At 43.2% G+C, this 16818-nt stretch overlaps 2 protein-coding genes across 4 annotated transcripts in view; one reads left to right on the top strand and one right to left on the bottom strand.

Annotated features, from left to right (window-relative positions):
• The first annotated feature begins 188 nt into the window (after positions 1–188).
• On the top strand, positions 189–4201 carry slc25a51b (solute carrier family 25 member 51b). The gene is made up of 2 exons (XM_042493112.1): positions 189–294; positions 2322–4201. Exon 2 carries the CDS (start codon positions 2397–2399, stop codon positions 3324–3326), a length of 930 nt encoding a protein of 309 aa, XP_042349046.1. The 5' UTR covers positions 189–294; positions 2322–2396; the 3' UTR covers positions 3327–4201.
• A 2490-nt stretch (positions 4202–6691) lies between these two features.
• The window catches only part of frmpd1b (FERM and PDZ domain containing 1b), a 38122-nt gene continuing 27995 nt past the window's right edge, over positions 6692–16818 (bottom strand). For 2 of the 3 annotated variants that reach the window (XM_042493059.1, XM_042493058.1), the window contains 6 exons: positions 15621–15747; positions 15139–15231; positions 13824–14006; positions 13295–13496; positions 12133–13101; positions 6692–11254 (listed from right to left, as the gene is read on the bottom strand). In XM_042493059.1, the coding sequence (XP_042348993.1) occupies positions 8691–11254; positions 12133–13101; positions 13295–13496; positions 13824–14006; positions 15139–15231; positions 15621–15747 (4138 nt within the window). In that variant the 3' untranslated portion in view covers positions 6692–8690. The remainder of the gene's footprint in view (positions 11255–12132; positions 13102–13294; positions 13497–13823; positions 14007–15138; positions 15232–15620; positions 15748–16818) is intronic. The other variant, XM_042493060.1, reaches the window with a different exon arrangement.

Below are 16818 nucleotides of genomic sequence, written 5' to 3'. Positions count from 1 at the left end.
ACACAAATACTAATAAAAAGCTAACACGGCTGTTTATTACATATACCGTGCAACCGAAAGAAGCGCCTCGGAATCAGTTGTTGCCATAGAAACAGAATGTTTTTTTTTTTCCTGTTTACGGTCGTTGCCCCATCCACATACTCTGAGATCTGCAGTAGTGCGCATGCGCTAATGATGCGTCGCTGCGGTCACCTGCTGCTGCTGGGGCTGCAGACACGACCTACAGTTGTGGCCCATTTACCCTGCAGAAAAGTGCACTCCACCTGTCAGGACAGCGTCCGGCGTAAACGGCAGGTAAAGACTAATTTACGAGCCCTGCGGTTGCTCGTCCAAATAACTGTGAGACGCTTTTTGACATTCAGATGTTGTCAACGAAGTCTCTAACCAATCATCAATCAACCCTTGTCCGTTTTGACTCTGATGGTGCTAGCACTTAGCATGCTAAGCTGACATGTATTTTGGTGTAGCGTTGCAGCCATTTGCTCTCGTGTCCTTTCTTTACTCTAAACATGAACATGATTGACTGTTATTAACACAAACCGAGGAGGCCCTGTCACTGCCGAGCTAATCATAGCTAGTTTATTAGCTCGACAGTAGGGCGTCTAGCTGTGTGGCTAAGCCCGCTAGCCCACCGATGATTTGCTGATTTTTTAGCCACTTTTTAATTCTGTTACTAATGCTGCTTCGTGTGCTTGTTATAAAGGGATTTTAGGTCGTTATGTCCGCCACAGCCCACTGACAGGGTGCATGTTAGGACAAGCATGACACGACAATGGTTCACAGGAAGCTGAGGGCGTGTTCGCGGAAGATTTAGTAAGGGGAACAATATGGGATTACGTAATAGTAATAGGGTTGCTGTTCTCTCAGTCAAATCAATTGATTTAGGTCAAATCTCTATTATGAGTTTGTTTTTTAACATTATGCAAAATCTGAAAATATTTGCTTCCTCCAGCATCAAAACTATATGAACATGAATAGGTATCGTCTTGTGTTTGGGATATCATAATAGTATAAATGTTTTTGCCTGGTTTAAAGAATACATTACAATAGGTATTTTATTGCACTTTCATTTATTTTATAAGGACGACATAAATATTTATTGATTTATTTTTATTATTTTTTAATATTTTTTCTGTAAGTGTGCCAGTGTTAGCCATCAGGCTAACTGTCAACGGTAGTCTTTTGGTAAGATCTTTTAAACCCTGTAAAATAAGATAAGATAAGATTATCCTTTATTGATCCCCAGAGGGGAAATTCAAGTTTTGCAGCAGTAAAGGATAAAGGTCAAAGAGAATAACATACAATAGTTTAGAGATCAGTATAAAATGATAAAATTCACATAACAACAGCAGCATGGCACTAAAAAGACAGCAAAACTTTTTTTATAGCATCAAACAGGAACTCCCAAGACAGAACGCAAGCCATGAAAAATAACAAGAAACAGAAGAACGACAGCACTAAACAGCAGTACAGCAACAACATATAGAATTGAAGCACTAATAGTAATGCACGCATGTATGCAGACATACAGAGTCTCTCAACATGGAACAAAAGCAACGCCTCAAAAGTCCAAAAAATTGCATAACAGGCTCTCAGAGGTCAGCAGCCATGTGGTCGTGTGGCTTGTCATGTTGACCTAAAACTGGTTGTCATGATTTCTAAAATGGTATTTTGGTCGGCATACTGTGACCTGTAATGACCTCAATGCTTTGCCACCACTGTTGCCTCCTTGGTGTATATTTAGACAACTCCAAGACAACTTGCCTTGGTGTGAAGACTGTTAGTCTATATTTTAGTTTGCAGTCTTGCTTTCATCTGAGCATATTTGCTCTTGCTGCTGTAGGGTTTGCCCCTAGCTTCTCATATAAACTACATTAAACTTTTAATGACAAAGATGAATATGTAGTGCTTTAAAATGAACATTAAATGAACAGATCGAGTGTCCTCCGCTGTTCGTAGTCCTGCCCTATGACTTATCACATTGTTGAGTTGTATAATAACTGTTATCAGTGGCCAGTTGGTGCAGCCGGGCTGTACAAGTTGACGGCAGGTGGCTGAGGTTTAACAGTCCAATCTGTTTAAGGCAGCATGTAGCGGGAGCATGTACGGACTTTATAATCTGGACCCCAAACAATGTATCCCATATTATAGAGATTATATATATGTGTGTGTGTGTGTGTGTGTGTGTGTGTGTGTTGCATCAGGACTAGTGTTGTCATATACACAAAAGAAGTTGCGCCGTGTTGATGTTTTATAGACTGCAGGATTTATTTCTATATTTGATATTTAATAAGTTCTGATATTTCCTCTCTCTTTCACAGGGTATACGTAATTTACAAAAGAGTGCGCTGCTGATGTGATACTAGAGGAACACGCTGTGGAGCACTGGGTCTCCCATGGCTGTAAGCACCATGGACTCCGAGTCGGCCCGGACACCTCAGCCTCAGGCTGCCCTGGCTAAAGGAGGCCACTCCCTGCTGCCTGCTGGAGCTCTGAGTGGCAGGTTGGGCGCTCAAAGGAAGCACTATGTCTGCGGCTCCATCGCAGCCTTTACCAACATCATGGTGACTTTCCCCATCCAGAAGGTGCTGTTCCGCCAGCAGCTGCACGGCGTGCTGGCCACTGAGGCGGTGCGGCAGCTCCAGAGGGACGGGCTGAGGAATCTTTACCGGGGCCTGCTGCCCCCGCTGCTCCAGAAGAGCACCACAGTGGCCATCATGTTCGGCCTGTATGAGGACTTCTCTAGAGTTTTACTAGACCGGGCCGGTGGCATGCCGGAGCTGCTCACCCGAAGCTTTGCCGCAGCATTGGCAGGAACCACAGAAGCCATTCTGACGCCATTTGAGCGCGTGCAGACTCTCCTACAAGACCATCGGCACCACGGGCGCTTCAACAACACAGTCCACACCTTCCGGACACTTCTGACTGAGTACGGTGTCAGAGAGTGCTACCGTGGTCTGGTGCCCATACTTCTCCGTAATGGCCCTAGCAATGTGCTCTTCTTCGGGCTCCGAGGGCCCATTAAGGAGCAGCTCCCAGAAGCCAGTAGCCGTGCAGGTCATATGGTTATTGATTTTGTGTGTGGAGGTTTGTTGGGGGCAGCCCTTGGCATAATGTTCTATCCATTAAATGTGGTCAAGTCGCGGGCTCAGTCTCAGGTCGGTGGAGCCTTCCAGCCCTGTAGGAAGGTGCTGCTAACAGTGTGGAGAGAGAGGGGTGGCAGCCTGGCCATGCTCTTCAGAGGAGCCCACCTCAACTACCACCGGTCACTCCTCTCCTGGGGGATCATCAATGCCACCTACGAGCTGCTGCTGAAGCTGATGTAAGAGGGGACGGAAAGTGACAGAATAGAGATCTAGAGAGGAAGAAAAAGCCTTTAAAGGGAAAAAGCTGTATGGAGTGATGGAAGCAGTTTGTTGAGGAAAAAAAGGAAATCACAAAGTCAATGTACTCGCTGTCCAGTTGTAATTTCGGGGGAGTTTCCATAACTGAAAGACAGCAGTGAAGTTGCACTTCTGACAGGGGCCAACAGTCAGTGTGAGATAACCCACCTGCCACATGCACTGACTATTAACTGTTGTCAAAGTATTAAAAACAAGACACACGCTTTAGCCTATACAAAACACGTGCCAGGGTCCAATCGAAACGCCCTTGTTTGCTCTCTGTGCAGAAATGTTGTGGAGCAAACTGAACTCCAGCGCTTTTTTTTCCCCCACACAGTTTCAAGTGGCTGAATTCTTCGTACGTGCTGTGTGCTGTGGTGTTTTGTAGACGACATCAGTCTGTTTGTTTGACCAAGAGCATTTCCTCTGTGAGGCTGTTTTCTGCCACTTCAGTGAAACACTTTTGTACTTTTGACCATTAAAATTTCCCAACATTTATTGTCAAGGAGAGTGTAATGAATTGAGTGTTTTATTGCTCTTTATGCTCCGTCTCTAGCTATTCGGCCTGTATGTGTATGAGATCAGGAGGCCAATACTTGACAAATTGTTGAAATGACATCTGTGATATATCTTTTCCTGGAAATACACACACAGGCAATTTTAAACAGTTTGTCCTCTCACACATAACTTGTTCTTTGGGAACTAAAATGTTTTGTCAAACACTGTCTTGGTTTGTTTTATGAAGTGCTACTGGCATGTGTTATTTGAGTTTTGAGAAGTGCCCATTGATGTCAGTAAAATACGCAGTTGCACCCAGATCTTGACTTGTTTTTTTATAATTCATTGGAAAGGAGAGTAATGTTTAATTTGTTGCAACAAATAATCCCACGGGAATTTTTTTTGCCCCTTTCTTTACAATATCTGTTTTTAACAAAATACTTTTGCAGTTTCAGAAAAAATGACATTTGATATTTATTTGACTATGCATTATTGTGTATTTTTTTTGGGCTACTGTTTGACTATAAAAAGTGCTCCTCAGTGGTTGTTTTCTTTTTGTGAACTGATGTTGTTTTATAAATGTATTTCCGTCCCTCGACTCACTGTTTTTATATTTTCTCTCACGCCTGCTCTCCTCTCTGTCTGTAACATCTGTTGACATAATGGGCTCAGATTTCGAGCTTGAGTAGACACTCAACATGCAGCAGCTCTGGCTGGGTACGACAGCCCGAAGAGGAAAGGCATGCTGCTTGGACCCAGAGAGAGAGACTGAGCAGTAATGGTGCTGAGAGAAGACAGGGGCAGAGGGTAATGTTCAGTGGCACAAAAAGCTCAAGCTGCCATGTAAATGGATCACTTGGCCTATTTCTCCAGTTCTTTTTCATTTTGACTGTCCACAGTGTGCTGTTTCCTGAGTATCTTTTTAGATTTTTTTTTGTCACGTTTCCCTCCCCAAAACAAAGACTTTGATTTGATACAGTTTTTTAAACTGACCCTCGCTTATATTAAAAATGCTGTTTATAATCGCCACTTTTCCTGAAGCACAAGTCACCAAATCATTATGGAAAAATGTCAAATTAATATTTGCAATCAAATGCTTAAAATCAATTCATTAAAAATGTCGACAGTTGATTAAGTCTGTTATGTGGGTGTTGATGGGGATAAATTTCATGTTTTATAATGACAAGTCTTTTACTTTTGTAATAGCAGCACCAACATATTATGACACTGAGTTGCTTCTTTGTGTCCTATGGCCACAGTGCTTGTCGTCCCTGTGACTAATAATGCAGCGTAATCCTTCCGTATCATCAATCACACAAATGGCGTCATCGTTACAATGATGTATTGTTGTCAAACTGACTGTCGTAACACTGGATCATGATGAAGAATGGAGCAAACACTCAAGTTTACATCTCCGTTTGTTATTTCTGCTACATATTTGATTGTAGAAATAGCTCTACACTCTGTTTTTTTATTTTTTATTTAACGTGTGCGACTTTCTAGATTACAGTGTCAAGAAGTCAGACAGCAGATAATGATCAGATTAAGGGCAATCTGACATGGGGACTTTGGATCAGGGCGGGTTGAGCTAGCGTAGTTACAAAGCCTTTCCGCTCTCTTGCTGTTTCCTTTCACCCACAACAAATGTCTGAATGACTATCATCTTGGATAAAATCCTGAATTCATACATTCAAAATTCATTATTTAAGAACGTATTTTAATAACAGGAGTGGAAATGCTGCTCTTTAAGTCAGCTGGCTCTCTGTGAATAATTTAGAGACATTCCCAGTACCAAAAGCGAGAGGAGGCCCCGGTGCTGCATGCATAGATAAACAGCGCATTCGTGGAAGTAAAACTCAATGTTGGGAAGGAAATCCCACAGTAATCCTCATTAACAGTATTAGTAGTACAGGGATGGTACAAATAGGCTATTTATACTGCCGTTCATTCTCTCGCTGAAATATTCAGCATAGGGTTCAGTGTTAGGTCTTCTGACCTGATTTGTAGACTTAATATTTAAAGAAGGGGCTTATATCAGGGTTCCCACGCATTTTAATGGGAAAAAAAGTCAAAATCTTTCCATGACTTCTTAAAGACCCACAATACAATTTCCATGACCACTCACAATGTATAAAACAAACATCGCTCCATCTCAGAAATGCTGTTTAATTTTGAAGTATTAGTAGGGCATAGCACAGGTATTGAAACTTTGGGATTCATGACTGGACACGTTATATTTCACTGTAATAACATATTTTCTCTCTTGTTTCAACACAGCAGATTCAAACTCTATTCAGACATAATTCGTGCTAGCTGGCATACATGAAGGGACAGACAAAACGTAGAGGGGGAATGAAGAAATGTACACGATGGTCACAAAATGTTTTGGCACTTATTAGAGCTATGTTGCATCAAAAACTGACCACTTTTTAGCAAACATCTTGCCAAAGGACTACAGCTGAAAATGATCCAGCTGGTGAACACTGGCACGTTTACAGAAATGTTGTTTGTGTGTTGTCCTTATAAAAAAAACGAGAAAGTAAATGAAAACTAGTCACCAAAAAAATCAATTGCGATAGTAATACTCAAAATAGTATTACTGTAGCAACTAATTTTGTTACACACAACAATCCAAAACTTTAATGGATTTTACTAATTCCATGACTGTCCAGGGCCTGAAAAACAAGGGAAAATTCCATGACTTTTCCAGGTTTTCCATGACTGTGGGAACCCTGTTGTATGAACTGGGAGCTGTTACATGAAATTAGTCGATAACCGTTCTACAGACAAAACCCAGACGTTCGACATTGTTAAGGTCAATGTGTAATTTATTCCCAAACAATATTTCTTGGTACATCGACTTCATTGTACGTGGATACGGAAAAGTGACTGCTCGTGTAGAAACACAATGTCCTCTTTGAAAATGAAATGATGCGGTTTTACCATACAGAAACAAAACAAGTGGGTGACAGGCACTCTTCACGCTTTGGGCCTGCTTGATGAACAACTAGAGATGCTCCTGAGACGTACAGGATGTCTTGATGTTGTGAATGTACACTGCTACTGGACATTACCTCCATGGCAAATGGAAGCACAAAAGACCTGCCTTCTTATTTTTTTCAAGCATAGCCACCTCGACAAAATGTCAGTCATCTATTTGGAAGATTTTATGCCTATCTCCTCACCAGCTGTCTTTAACACAATTACGCGGTCTTTATTTCGGCTAATCCTTATCATATTTGTATACCCTCACGTTGTCATATGTGGCTCAAGTAAATTCTCCAGATCGGATGGCTCATCAAATGAGTTGACATCATGTGTTATGGACGAGCTATTTAGTGAACACTGTACATCAGCAAACTGATCGAGCAATGTAATCGTTTAACTGACAATTCACAGACATCAGTATAGACAGGAGTCTTTATATTGACAAATGCCATGCAACTTTGCACAATGTTGCAATCCACAATGCAGTAAGTTTTTCCCCCGAAACAAGACAAAAAGCCAACATTCCAAACAAAGAAAAGCACCCATTATATTCAGACAAACATAATGCAGCTGCTTTTGTTTTCAATGTTAGCACAAAAAAACAAGGATACAGTTTGTGGGGCGGGTGAGGAGTTTATGTTTGCATAGGCATAAACTAAGGTAGAGACAGAACAGGACACAAAGATATAAATGTATATCTACAGTTCTGACCCCAGCATACAGCAGTCAGTCCATCTGTCAGTCAGTATGTTATTGATAAGGTGGTGCGCCCAAACAGGAAACCGTAGTGGGGAACAGTTGTGGCTCAGTGTTTTAAGACTTTGGATCTTTGCTACATCTGGACATAGTTTAACAGTCACTCTTGTGCCTGGTCAAAAACTTTTTTTTCTACTACATAAATAAGGTCCCCCTGTTTTGCTTCTGGGCCTCATCCACACATTCCCGGAAAATATATATGTAACGTCCTTTGGATGAAAACTAGATTAATGTTATAATACTGCATACGGTTGGGTAATGGGAGTATTTCCAAGAGGCATTCACTCAGAGTCAGTCAGGACCAGGGAAAGTGTAGAAAAAACCTTTTACACAAGGGTATGTGTCTCATAAAAAGGTGCAATCTGTAACAGTCAAAAGTGCTCTCCCTGCTTTGTAATGGTACCGTTTTATAATCGCATTTATATGTGACTGTAATTTTGAAAAACTAAATCCTTATAAAGGTGCACATATAAAACAAATCAGTTAATAACTGTATTTTTGCAAGTGTGATAAAGTCTGTATTTTATCAGTAAAACGTACCGTTATACTAAACTTGAAAAATGACAATTTACAGATTACACCTTGTGGAGTGGAGAAACCTTTAAAGCAGCAATAGATAACATAATACTGTCTCAAAGAGAAGGAAAAATAAAAATTCCAGTGACATCCATAGTTTTTTTTTTTTCCACCAGAGACCTGCACATCACAGACCATGGTGCAAATATTGTAAAAATAAATACATAAATACATACATGGGTAATCCATCCTTACATACATACACATATTGTATCATAAAATAAGAGAATTATAAGATAATTATAAAATTCATATGTACAAATGCATAGTCCATATGCGTCCAAGGAGAGGCCAAGCACTGAAGTGTCCTCTCTTCGTTTCGGGTTTTGTTTATGTGTTTTCCATGTGGGTACATGTGATGTGGGTCAGAGTTTGTGTGCTGTGGTGTGCATGGCACTTACTGTACAAGAACACAGGGGTTACACACCAGATCGCTCTGTGCCGTTTCCTCGAGAATCAGCAGGTTGTTAGTAGGTAGAAGTTCACAGGTCAAAATTTGAGAGGTACACGGCCAGGCGTGTCCGCGGCGTCTGATGTGTGTGTCCTGAAGAGTTGTGTGAGTGCGAATACGGACGAGATGAGGACAGTGCATCGTTTGGCAAGTAGCCTCACCCCATCGCTCTCCCCCTGACCCTGTCCGGACACGCTCTTACCCCCCACCCCGCCGCCAGTTCCAGCTGTCTCAACAGCTACAACAAACTCTCGGTACAGACCCACGATCTCCTTTAGCTTGTCCATGGCCTCCTGGTCTTCATCGTCCTCATCCCCGTGGACCAGACTTGCGTTATGGCAGATGTCACAACCGGGGCAGGGGTTTGTTCGCAGGCAGGCGGCTGACAACTGAACCAGGGCACTGAAGCTGTTAGATAATGAGCGTAGAGCTTCATCAGGAGCCCAGCCGACACGTGTGGCCCGCTGACACCCAGATGCCAATCGTCGAGCCTCTGCCTGGAGAAGACTCCTCTCTGCCTCTGTCATGGCGACGGTGCTTGTCCCAATACAATTTGTGTTTGGTGCCGGGGTCGTACTGACTCCATTTCCGTTGTGGTTTAGGTCAGGCCCTACTTTTAGGCCTGTGATATCCTGCTTTAAGTCTTGACATGATGTTTGTTGTGACTGCTCAAGCGCCCCCCTCTCTAATACCAGCAGGAGTTGGTCTATATCTTGACGTAGAGAGGTAAAACCTCCCTTCAGCCCACCATAATTCTTGTTGGTGAGTGAACGAAGAGGACCACCAAAGGAGTTTGTGGGAGAAACCGGACGTGAGACTAGCGGACTGAGCTCAGAGGAGGCAGTGGAGAAAGTAGAGAGCGGGCGAGGGTTGTCTCTCAGCAGTGACAGAATATTAGGCTTTGGAGAAGGTGTTGTAGGAGAAGACACAGGTGCGGGTCGGGCAGGTTTGGGGCGTGTGCGGCGGGAGAACTCGTAAATGGTGAGCTCCTCGTCAAAGCTTATACCATCCTCAGTGTCTCCGCTGAAACAGTTGGCGTAAACAGTGCGGCAGCCACAAGCCTCCCGGTGCTGCTGTGGAGGAGTGGTGTCAGCGAGTGACGAGGTGGGTGAGTCACCTCCGATTTGCATGTTAGAGACGCCTCCCAACCCCACGGCTGAATGTGGTCGTGACTGAGGCTGCTCTGATGAGACGCTGCCACTGTGAGCACTGTTCTCTTTAAAAGTCAGATTAGGGTGGGAGCCGTTTGTTCCATTGGCCTTTTTCATGTGTGATGTCACTTCCTGTGCCTCTTTGATGGTGGCTATGACAACCTCCGCTCCATCCTCTAAAATGTCCCCTTTCCTGTCGGATTTTGAGGTCACAGTCTCTTTCTCCTTGACCGGGGTCTTATTCAAGTCTGATAAACCACTGGCGACAGACAAGCCAGAGCCAAATCCAGATGTGTCTCCATTGATGGAGTTAGTAGAGGGGTAATCAAGAGTTCCCAAAATCTCCTGAGAACGGGTCATGTACCAAGGCAGAGCCTGGATCTTTCCTCTCAGGGCCGAAGCTGGCAGTCTGCCTCCCAGGCTGGAGGAGCTGGTCCTCAAGTCTGATCCAGATCCAGACCTTCCAGGCTCTCTGTTTTCAAGGCCCACAACGCCTTTGGAGGTGGTTGAAGTGAGGGAGGTTGTAAGGGTGAGAGGGGCGTCTGTGTTTTTGGGTGACAGGCTTTCATGACTCAGAGAGACCCTCCTGACGCTGCCATTGCGACTGCTCCAAGGATGGATTCCATTTGGCGGAGTGACGCCATCCTTGAAGATCCCTTTGCTCGGATCAGTTGGGGAGACAGGAGAGCTAGCAGGTAGGGACAAGGGGTGGAAGTTGCTGGGAGAAGTGGGTTTGGGGGGCACTGGAGGGGGAATGGCTAGCTTTGAACCTGAATTAGAGCGAGGTATAGCAGGAAGGTTTGGTGGCTTTTTCGAGGGTGGGACAGTCTCATTGCTTTTCCCCTCAACTTTAGGAGCTTCCTTTTCATCAGGAAGGCGTGCTTTATCATTGGAAACGACATTTGCAAGATTCTCATGCGTAAGATCTTTCTTCTTTTTCGGGCTGTTTTCTTGCCTTTTAGTCTTTTCCTCTTTTTGTGGCGTTGTAACAGGGAGTGGTTGCTTGCTGTAACGTACGGCTGTGATCAGGGGGGACGACAGAGGCAGTCCACCTGACCCAGATGTGACAGATTTGAACTCCATGGTGTCCGGCTCCATTTCCAGGAGTTCAGAGGACAGACGTCCAGAGGCGTCCCCATTGCAGTGGGCGTATGACCTCCCATGCTGGGGGGATTTGGGAGGAATGATCTGAGGTTTGGGAGGCAGCTGGGGCTTAGGTGCCAATGGCGGTTTGACCTTAACTTCAGGTTTCTGAGAAGGCTTTGGTGGACTGGGCTGCTTGTTGGGAGGTTGAGCTGTGGGGCCTTTAAGTGTCTCCACTTCCCTCTTGATGTTAGAGGATTTGGCTTTATTGGCAAGGGGGGATGATGGCTCTTTCCCCGAGACGGCTGGAGGACCGTTCCAGCTTCCACTCAGCCGATTAGCATTCCGCCGGTCAGCCAGCTCAGCGTCTGTAAGAGAGACAAATCAAAAGGAACAGGCAGAAAAAAAAAGATGTCAGTGGATTTATACACAAGTCTTTTCCCCATCTCTTTTAACCCTTTAAAACCTGGTTTGACATAACTTTTCTTGTGCTGCATTCAGACACCTCACACAAGCAATATAACCAGTTGAAACTTCAGCACATTGGTTTGATTTCTTTCAAAACCACATGTAAAAGTTGACAATGAAAATGACCTGAAAATGGGGGAGAATTATTTGAAATGTATCAAAAACTAGGGAAAATTTGTAATCATTATAATTGTATATGTAACCCTTTGAAACCTGACCAAATTGGTTTGATTTCTTTCAAAAACATGGGGAAAAGGCAATGACCAAGTTGGCAGGAAATGCTCTATAACTTGCAAGAAATTAGTAAAAGTTGACAATGAAAATTACCTGAAACTTTGTTTTCAAAAGGGAAGGTGAGAATTATTGGAAAATTATCAAAAACTAACTAAACATTCTTTTTAATCATTATGATTGTAATGTAAAATCATGTAACTAAAAATTATACATATATATATATATTTTTAATTTCTGCTATTTTTCTCTGGTCATTTCCTTGCTTGTTTTTGTTTTTTTACTTTTTTGTTGCTTTTTTTTAGTTGATTTTCTCGTAACTTTTCATTAATTGCTCATTGCTCATTGCCATCTCACCATGATTTTTGAAAGAAATCAAACCAATTTGCTTAGGTTTAAAAGGGTTAATCATATTAATATTTCAGTGTTGTCTCATGTTGCCATCACATAAAAAACAAAAACATAACACCGAACAAAGGACCCTCGCAAAAATGTGACAAATTGTCTTTTTACTATGCAAAGTCACAACAGACATGCTGTAACAAACCTGAAAGGTCGGGAACGGGAGGAGTAAATCTCTCCTGAGCATCAAAAAACTCATCTTCAGACTCTGAGGCAGTTTCTTTGACCAAAAGAGCTGGTTTCGGATTGGGTGAAGGTGTCAGGAACAGACTCTCTTCCTCCTTGGAAAGGCGCTGTTCAGCCTTTCTGGCTTTGTCGGCAGGAATTGAACTCGTCCTTACTGGGACTTTGGGAGGGATTTTTTTCTTTTTTTTAATGGGAGATCTTTGAAAGGGTATGCTGTCAATCATTCTCAAATCTCTTGAACTCGGGATCTTAGAAATGCGTCTGAGTCCCTCCATTTCGCGCTCTTCCTCCTCGTCATCATCATTGTCATCATCACTAGTAGCCTCAGGCGGGCTGGGCAGGAAATCAGCCTTGGAGAGTTCAGCAAAGCAGAGGCAAGAGTTATCATTGCCACGGTAATTGAGGTTGGTGGGTCGCAGGGGCCCTTGATGGCGTTTTGGCTCCAGGAGGTAGGGGTGGTGAACGTCCAGGCTTGGTAGATCCTCGCTTGTGCTTGGTCCATGGAGTGCATTCAGACGAGATGGGGCTTTGGCGGCGGCACAGCTCTCCTCCAGGGCAGCACTCAAGGAGCCACTGGACAAACTGGAGAAGCTGCTGGTGACCCGCGGGTCAGTGTGGTACCAGGTGGTCTCCAGGTTCATTTCTTCATCCATGACACTAAATTTACGCAGACCACTTCCTGTTGCTCCTCGTTCTTCATCACCCTCATTTTCCGTACCTTCTGTTGTCACTATTATCTTAACTTCCTGTTTGCCTTTGTGCTCCTCTCTCTCCTTCCTTTCCTCCTCTCTCCTCTTCTCTTCCTCCTCTCTTCTCCTTTCCTCCCAGTCCTGACTTGCTGGGTCTGGCCGTTTGTAATTCTGAGAATCCATTGGGTCATCCTCATCTGTTGAGTCATCTGAGTCACTACAGCAGCGAGACACATAACCTAGAAACACGACAAACAACAAACAAGCAAACCAATATGTAAGTAAACTAGTAGAGCAGGATATGCTTTAGAATATGATATTATTTGACTTGCTTTTTAACCGTACCCGTACTGGATGGTGACATATGTGAAATATCTATCAAATGGCCAAAGCCAGAAAGCTATAATTTTAAGTGAAACAGTTTTTGCTCACTTGATAGGGATTCATAGCACACGCCCTCTATTACGGCGAACTTCCCACACACACCTTCTTCAGCAGGTATCCGGTGCACCCTCACTTTTGGGCGCCCCAGACGGAAGACATTGACACTGGGATCCACAAGGAGTTTGCAGTAGCCTCCCAACAGACACCCTAAGTCTTTGGCTGCCAGAGAGTCCATCAGTAAGGCAAATGGCTGCAAGGGGGAGGGCATTGCAGACGATAAGGTAAAGTGATTAAAGCCAAAGGGTAAGGGAGAAAAGGCGATGGAGAGGGAGAAAGAGGGACAGAGAGTCACCTTTGAGTCCAGAGAATTAGCTTTATTTAGCTACCACACACCCCCTCAGGCTGCATACTGTTTGTGTACTGGAGGAGAAATGCTTGACCTACATTCACTCTAGCGTGAGCTTTGGCGTGAATATGGTGTGGTGAGTGAATATCCATTTTTTTTGTATCTGTGTCAGTTAACGAGTGCCTAGATGTTTATGAATAATAGAGTCGAGAACCTCGATGTCTTCCCTACCTTCATGTCGTGCAGTGAGATGCGCAGTAGGCTGACTTTGTCCGACTCAGAGAGCAGCTCCACTCGGCTGATGCTGCTGAACTCCACTAGTGTAGAGATCACATTGAGCTTGTGGTTGATGACCTGACTCATCCCATACTTCGCTCCCACGAGCAGGCTGACCGGCACCTCCCTGTCCTGAAGCTGAGTGTGGATGAGAGCGAGTAAAGGTTGAAAAATGAAAGAAAATGAGCAGAAGAGAGGAGGAAGAAGACGTGCAAATGTGCTTTGAGATGACAGATACATCCCAGGCTTCAAAATAAAATTCTGACATTGTACATTTCTTTAAATCACAGGCACGTTATGTTTTTACATGTTATACACATGATGAAGTTCAGACTACGTGTACAGTATATGAGCCGAGTTTCTCATAAAGAAAAAGACGGGATGGTGAATGACATGACACCTCGGTAAGACAGCTGCCAAGCAGCTGTTCACTGTTCAAGACCAACAAAAGTGGGTCTTTTTTAACAAGAGTCAGGCCGTATTCAATTTATCCTTATCCAACAGTTAGTATGATATCTAACACATTGCCCCACAAATGGCGCTGCCATGTTGCGTACTTAACACAAAGTTAGGTAGGTTTGGTTTAGGCAAGTTATGTAGATTGGTTTAAGTAGGAGGAAAAATGAAGACTAAGTACCTTTAAATAACTCAAAATTAACTTGGTTTCAAATGGGACACAAACACCGGTCTCACGAGGTAAAGTCCTGTGTTTGTTTGACCCATCCACCACACCAACCGCCTCCTTTTGCAGAGTTTCGCTGTTTATACTAATTCCTTTTCTCATCCCGTCAGTGCAATCATGTGATTGCAGCCTTCCTGAAAATGTGGGTTACATACAAATTATTGCCTCATGATTACAAGGGTTATGTAAGAATTCTGGTGCATTGCTTTTCATATGTATGTGTATGAGCAGTGCATGGATATAGCCTACAGTGTTTTTATCCATCCAAACCAGGCATTTTGAGCCAAAACATGATGTTTTTCTAACCCCGACCAAGTAGTTTTTGTGTCTAAACCTAACCAGAGTGTTGTCAGGACTTAAAATTAAAAATTGAAGCATGAAGTTTCAACACATTGCTACATATGTAACATACAAATGTTACATATCCCTGGAGTTGGCAAGATAACATCTAGGTTCCCTTCAGCTAGATTTGTTGAACCATTTTGAATGAAAACGTGTAATACAGACCCTGAATTCTAATCAAGTTATTACGTGTTATATCCATTCATAAACAGACCCACCGGGTAAATTCGGGCTCCTAACCCTTACCATCATTGTAGCTGTGTAGGACCGTCCCCCATATGAAATGAGCTCTCCCAGTTGTGTGAGGTAGGCCAACCGAGCCTGAGTTGCAGCGATGACCTAAAACACAACAGCAGTCCAAGAAGAAGAGAGAGGAAAAACAATGAGGCAGACAGCGAGGAGACAGAGTGAAAGAAAACCAGGGTGTATCTGATGACTGGCTCACTGACCAAAACAATTCTCTCCACAGAAAAATATGTTCCACTTATTTTCCTAGAAACATAACCTAAGCAGACCACCTCTTCTTTTTGTTTAATTATCCTCCCACCCACCATCTAGCTTCCTCTCAACCTGTCACGTTACCACCACTTTAAACCTCCAGTGGATTACAGCAGCAAGTCACTGCAAGTGTCAGCTAAAAAGTGGCCTAAAGCCTCTACTATACTGCCACTATCATCTCTTTACGTCTCTCAATGCCTCCGTCCACTCATCCATCAGTCTGTATCTACCTTCTGGCGTGGCTCTAGCAGGGACTGGATCTTTTTGAGGTGGTAGCTGATGGCTTTCCTCAGGTCCTTCTCCCTCATGTTGCTCAGCAGTGTGGGAGAGATGAAGCTGTCCATGCCAAATTCCCTCCTGCCATCACCACACACACACACACACACACACACACACACACACACACACACACACACACACAGGAATGAAATTGGAAATTGGAAGTGAAATTGAACTACAGTACCAGGTTTATTAAAGTTTAGTTTATTAAGTTTATTAAAGTGGTTTAGGGTTGGGTTAGTTTATTTCTTAAATATTAAACATCTCAATCTTAAACATTTCAACTTGAAATGGGTCAAATTTGACCCCAACACAGTCGTGAGGTTAGTGTGTGCATGTAAACAGTATACTGAACTTGGGAACTGAAGACCACGGGAACATAGCTGCCCTCCTGTCAAATTTGGTAACATAATGCCATGCATATAAATCGTCATAAACATTAAATCCCAGATGTTATGTCTGAGATCAGTAAACCTACCTTACACTTAGCTTGACTTTTTTTTTTACATTATAACCAAAAACAGACTTCACTAATGAAAAAATTCCAAAAAGCACATTTAGAATTGTGGAATAGGAATATCTGCTGATGATGTTTCTTTCACTTTCCCCAAAGCTGCCACTAGATGTTACTAAACAGTAATATTTTAACTGGAATGCAACTATGACTAAATCATCAATTTAATCTGAGGTGGAAAAAACCCTGCGTCTGCAATACAGAGTATTTACGACTGCAATGACGTATCTAATCATATTAATCTATGACCAGTGCGTCAGTAAGGTGGTCTTTTGGGAGAGGGATTTGTGTTCAAGTTTGTTTTTTGCATTTAGATCAGCGAAAGACAGAAAGAGGGCAATAAGAGACCTTTGCTTCACACACAGGAATTAGAACAAAACCACACCCTTGTACACACACACACACACACAAATACAAAAACATGTTCCAATCACATTAATAGATTAGGTGTTTAGCATGCACCCTTATCCCACACAAATCACAATGATTACAGCAGTAGAGCAAGCTCAAGCTCTTAGATCGCCATAATTGCACCAAACTTATAATGAGGAGTACTGGAGTCAAGGCTATAGTGTCCCACCAGCGTGACACTAAAATGGCATGCACACACAAAGTCACACAAACAGATATGACTC

The sequence above is a fragment of the Plectropomus leopardus genome, chromosome 9 (genome assembly GCF_008729295.1).
Source record: "Plectropomus leopardus isolate mb chromosome 9, YSFRI_Pleo_2.0, whole genome shotgun sequence".
Taxonomy (NCBI): Eukaryota; Metazoa; Chordata; class Actinopteri; order Perciformes; family Serranidae; genus Plectropomus; species Plectropomus leopardus.
This window is presented reverse-complemented; position numbering and strand designations above follow the sequence as displayed.